The following is a 5,057-nucleotide window of genomic DNA, read 5'->3' as shown; positions in this document are numbered from 1 at the left end:
GACGGCTACCGCGACGTGCGGCTCGAGTCCTTGCATGAGGGCGTCGCCACGACGAGGCTGCCTGGCTCGATCGCGCGCGCCGAGGTGCGCGCGCGGCACAGCCAGCGAGAAGGCCGGTTCGGATGGCACGGGGACGAGCTTTGGACGGCGGACGGGCTCCGCGCGACGTTTCGCGTCTTCTTCGTCCGCTGGGGGTTGGAGGTCGACCTCGACTCGCGGGGGATGCGGCGGAGCGAGGTCGAGATCAGCCGAGATCAGCCCCGAGATCAGACTTGAGATAGCGTTCGAGGGGGATGCGGCGGAGCGAGGTCGAGCCTCCGCCACGCCCTCGCGCTATCTCGGCGCATCTCGGCTCGGCTCGGCTCGGCTCGGCGCATCTCCGCCTCCCCTCCCTCCCTTTCCCAGGTCGACCTCCGCCACGCCGTCGCGCACGCCGCCGTGCAGTCGCAGCGGTCGGCGTCGGACGGCTCGTTTGGCTGGTCCGACTCGACACTGTGGGTGGACGAGGGTCTGCGCGCGCGCTTCGCCGTGACGCTGCAGCGCGACGCCCTGCCCGGCTCGCGCCCGCCGCTCGAACTGCGGTACCGGATGGTTGCAGACGGGCCAGTGAAGGTGCTGCAGGTGATGCCGGCGCCGTCCGCCGCCGCCTCCGGGGAGGTGCCCTCCCTGCCCGTCCTGGCGTCGGAAGAGGACGACGGCAAGCTGCGGCTGAGCGTGCACGTGTCGCTCGCGTGCCTCGGCGTGTCGCTGATTGCGGACGGGTGCGAGGAGCTCCTCTACTTGAGCCTCGTCGACCCCGTGGTAAGCTACCGCGCGTCGTCGGGCCGCGACTTTCTGTCGGCGCAGGTGCGGCACCTGCAGGTGGACAACCAGCTGCAGGCCGCCTCCTTCCCCGTGCTGCTCCAGCCCTCCTTCTCCGCCGAGGAGGCGCAGCAGGCGGTGAGGCCGCACTCGCTCGAGCTGCTCGTGCAGCGCCGCATCGGCGCCGCGCAGGTGCCGTCCCACGACACCGCCAGAGAGACCGCCCGAGACAGCCCGAGACCGCCCGAGATGGCGCGAGACGGCGAGAGACCGCCCGAGACGGCGCGAGACGGCGCGAGACGGCGCGAGAGACCGCCTGAGATGGCGCGAGACGGCGCGAGATGGCGCGAGATGGCGCGAGATGGCGCGAGATGGCGCGAGACGGCGACGCGAGCTGGCGCGAGACGGCTGGTGGCCGCCCTCGCCAGGTCCTGTACTACGAGACTGTCTCGCTCCGGCTGCAGACGCTCGAGCTGATGGTGGACACGGTGCTGGTGCGCACCCTCTTCCTCTTCGTCCTCTCCACCTACCTCGACCTTGCAAAGATGGCGACGGCGGTGGTCGAGGCGACGACGCGCGGCCAGCCGCGCCGGGCCGACGCGGTGGTGCCGCCCAAGGTGTACCTGCGCTGGCTCAACCTGCAGCCGCTCCGGCTCCACCTCAGCTGCCGCTCCGTCGCGGGCGGGCGACGCCGCGAGGCCGTGCGTCGAGACGAGGCAGCCGATCTGACCCCGAGCAAGCACCCGAGAGCGTAGGCGGGCGCGGCTTCGAGGCGGTGCTCGAGAACGCGCCGGCCAGCGCCGTGGGAGTGCTCAACTCGGTGAGCGCCGTGCTGTCAAACATCGACTCGGCGCCGCTGCAGCTCAAGGCGCTCGTCCTCGACAACACCTTCGCGCCCGTCGGCACGCTGGCGCAGGCCATCTGCGACTCGTACCGCGAGCAGCTGCTGCAGCAGCTGTACAAGCTCCTCCTCTCGGTCGAGCTGCTCGGCAACCCGCGCGGCCTCTTCCAGCACCTGGCCACCGGCGTGACGGACGCGTTTTACGAGCCGCTCAACGGGATCATGCGCGGGCCCGACGAGTTCGCGCAGGGCGTGCTGCGCGGCGGCAGCTCGCCGGAGCTGCGAACGGCGTCTCTTCACACCTGCAGCCGTGAACAGGCGTGCTGCGCGGCGGCAGCTCGCTCGCCAACAACCTGACCTACGGGCTCTCGGACTCGGTCGGGAAGTTCACCGGCACGCTGGGCAAGGGGCTCGCAGAGCTGTCGATGGAGCGAGACGCGACAGGGAGGGCCTCTGCACGGCGTGCGCGTCACCGCCCTCCCGCTCTTCCCGTGTAGGACCGAGACTATCTCGACCGGAGGGCGTCGTCGGCGCAGGCGCCGAGATCGCCCGAGATCGCCCCGAGATCGCCCCGGGATCGCCCCGGGATCGCCCCGGGATCGCCCCGGGGCGACGCCCCAAGCTCACCCGAGCCTCGGCGGCCTCGTCCGCCTGGCCCGCAGGTGCAGCAGCAGGAGGGACCGCGCAACATCGGGGAGGGGCTGCTGCAGACGGCCGAGTCTGTCTCTGGCGGGCTGCGCCAGCGCGCGGCGACTGCGAAGACGGGCGGGCGCGCCGAGAGATCGCGAGGGCTGTGTGAGCAGGCGGGCTGCTCAAGGGCGTGGCGGGCGTGATCCAGAAGCCGCTGCAGGGCGCGCAGAGAGGCGGCCTCTCGCCGGAGCTGTGAGCAGCGTCTCTCCACACCTGCAGCTGTGAACAGGCGCGCAGAGAGGCGGCTTCGGGGGCTTTTTCAAGGGCGTGGCGCAGGGCGCCGTCGGGCTCGTCGTCAAGCCGGCGGTCGGAGTCGCGGACGGCATCACCGCCGCCGCCGAGGGCCTCAAGAGCCAGACGACGGTGCTGCGCGGCCTGACTCGCCGCCGCCGCCAGCCGCGCACGTTTGGGCTGTGGGGCGAGCTGCGCCTCCTCTTCTCGGGCGCCTAGGAACCTTCTAGGAACCTGTAGGAACCTGCTAGGCGAGCTGCGCCTCTTCTCAAACGCCGACGCGCGCATCCAGCGCGCCCTGTACGACGCGGTGACGGGGCGCGGCGTCCGCTCCCTCGCGTCGGGGCGCTTCTGCAGCCAGGCGCCGCGGGCGCGCAAGGGTGTGCGGCGGCGCCGCCGCCTCTTCACGCTGCGGCTGTGAGGTAGGTGCCTTGCGCGAGCCCGCCGCAGGCGGAGATCTCGCTCGTCGTCACGACAGGGCACGCCATCCTGCTCTCGGTCAGCGGGGAGGGCGGCGCGGGCAGCAGCAGCAGTGGGGGCGGAGGAGGAGGCGCCCCCGCGACCGCGCTCGTCTGGTCGGAGCCGCTCAGCCAGATTGCCGTGTGGGAGTGCGTGGAGCGGTCCCATGAGCTGGCGCTGCACTTGCGGTCGGGCGAGGTGCGGCGCGCGCGCTTCCCGTCGGCGGCGGCGCGCGCGAAGGCGGTGCGCCTCATCGAGCAGGCGGTCAAGCTGGACGAGTCGAGCACCAGTCGGGCGCCGCGGCGCTGACGCGGCTGCTGCTGCATGTCGGGAACCAGCAGGTACACTGGCGGGCCCCACATGGTACTGTGGGATCGGATCGATCTTTGTTACTTTGTACCGGTACTGTTATATGATAGTAATAGAGCAGTTTGGTCGGAGGGCGCCCGGGTCGCCCCGGAGCGGCCCCGCGCGGGGAGGTGGGTGGAGGGCGGGCACCACGCCATCGGGCAGGCCGCGCGGGGACGCAGCCGGGGCCAGCGCGCGGCGCTAGAAGGCCGTGCGCAAACTTGTTGGACCTGGACCTGGACCTGGACCTGGGTCGGCGAGTTTTGGTCGGTTCGAAAAGCGGAGCGCGCAGTCCGTTGTGGCTTGGGCGTTGGCAGGTGGCGCGGTGTGCCGCCGTCCACTCGGCTGGATCGCAGCATGCTGCCTCTGCGCGTCCTGGGGATGTACCTTTGTCGCGCGCCGGAGACGACTCGACGCCGCTGAGATCGGAGATCAAGCTCTGACAGGCCGCACGTCGCTCCTTTGACGCCGACGTGACTCACCCGTGCAGATCACGACGAGTTGGGTCGCTCTCGTGGTAGCCAGATGACCTCTCATACTAGGAGCATCGGCCATGGCCGCAGGGAGCGCGGGGGAAGGCGCTGGAAGCAACACGGAGCTCCGTTGGAGACGTTTTCAAGATTAGCGGTGTCAGCGCCGGGCGACGACGGCTTACCGCCTCCCGGTCCCCCTCGGCACACCTCCGCTGCTTAGTGTTTGACGACTCGAACCCGTGAAGCTTCCCCGTGTGCGGGTTACCCCGCACACGGGTCAGCCTGCCAGCCACGTACCCACGCAAGCGTGGTCCGCGCGCATGGCATACAGGCGTTCGCCAGACAGCGCCAGTTGCTCCTAGTAAAGTAGCAGCAGGAGTGATGTCGAGAGGGGGGGAGGGTTTCATTGTATCCGCGTTCTCTCAGGTTTATCTATCTACTCTTGCCATCTTCTATTAGGACCTGTATTCCTTTTTTCCTAGGGTTCTTCGATTACTTTTTCACCGTGTGTTTCTCTTCCCCTTATTCCCTTCTCATTCAGACCTTTGACCTTCTGCTGTTCATCCTCCTTCTTCCTCCCTCTCCTTGTCTTCTCCCCCCTCCCCTTCTCTCTCTCTCTCTCTCTCTCTCTCTCTCTCTCTCTCTCTCTCTCTCTCTCTCTCTCTCTCTCTCTTCTCTCTAATAATAATAATAATAATAATAATAATATAGTAATAATAATAATAATAATAATATAGTAACAATATAATATAGTAACAATAATAATAATAATAATAATAATAAGAGTAATAAGAGTAATAAGAGTAATAAGAGTAATAAGCGTAATAAGCGTAATAAGAGGTAGATAAGATCTTTTTACGTTCAGCAAATAGTTTTACGAAACAAACAATGAATTACGTCGAGAATTACGTAGAGGGGAGAGCGAGGCCACCCCCGCTCGCCCGGGGGAGGGTCGGAAAATTGCTGCTACTGCTACTAGCCGCCACGTGGCCACCCCCGCTCGCCCGGGCGAGGCTCGGAAAGTTACTCCTACTACTACTAGCTGACCACGTGGCCACCCCCGCTCGCGCCCGGGGGAGGCTCGGAAAGTTACTCCTACTGCTACTAGCTGCCACGTGGCCACCCCCCGCTCGCCCGGGGGAAGCTCGGAAGGATGCTCCTACTACTACTAGCTGCCACGTGGCCACCCCCGCTCGCCCGGGGGAGGCTCGGGA

At 66.9% G+C, this 5,057-nt stretch overlaps 1 protein-coding gene across 1 annotated transcript; it reads left to right on the top strand.

The window, feature by feature from the left end:
• Nucleotides 1–39: 39 nt before the first annotated feature.
• Nucleotides 40–3,331, top strand: EMIHUDRAFT_227062 (hypothetical protein; the record flags this gene model as incomplete). The annotated part of the gene is made up of 8 exons (XM_005788318.1): nucleotides 40–237; nucleotides 406–993; nucleotides 1,230–1,502; nucleotides 1,574–1,881; nucleotides 1,980–2,104; nucleotides 2,562–2,736; nucleotides 2,804–2,945; nucleotides 3,014–3,331. Coding segments are annotated over 8 exons (2,127 nt in total), but the record flags the coding sequence as incomplete, so codon positions are not given.
• Nucleotides 3,332–5,057: the final 1,726 nt, after the last annotated feature.

The sequence above is a fragment of the Emiliania huxleyi genome (genome assembly GCF_000372725.1).
Source record: "Emiliania huxleyi CCMP1516 chromosome Unknown EMIHUscaffold_136, whole genome shotgun sequence".
Lineage (NCBI taxonomy): Eukaryota > Haptophyta > Isochrysidales > Noelaerhabdaceae > Emiliania > Emiliania huxleyi.
This window is presented reverse-complemented; position numbering and strand designations above follow the sequence as displayed.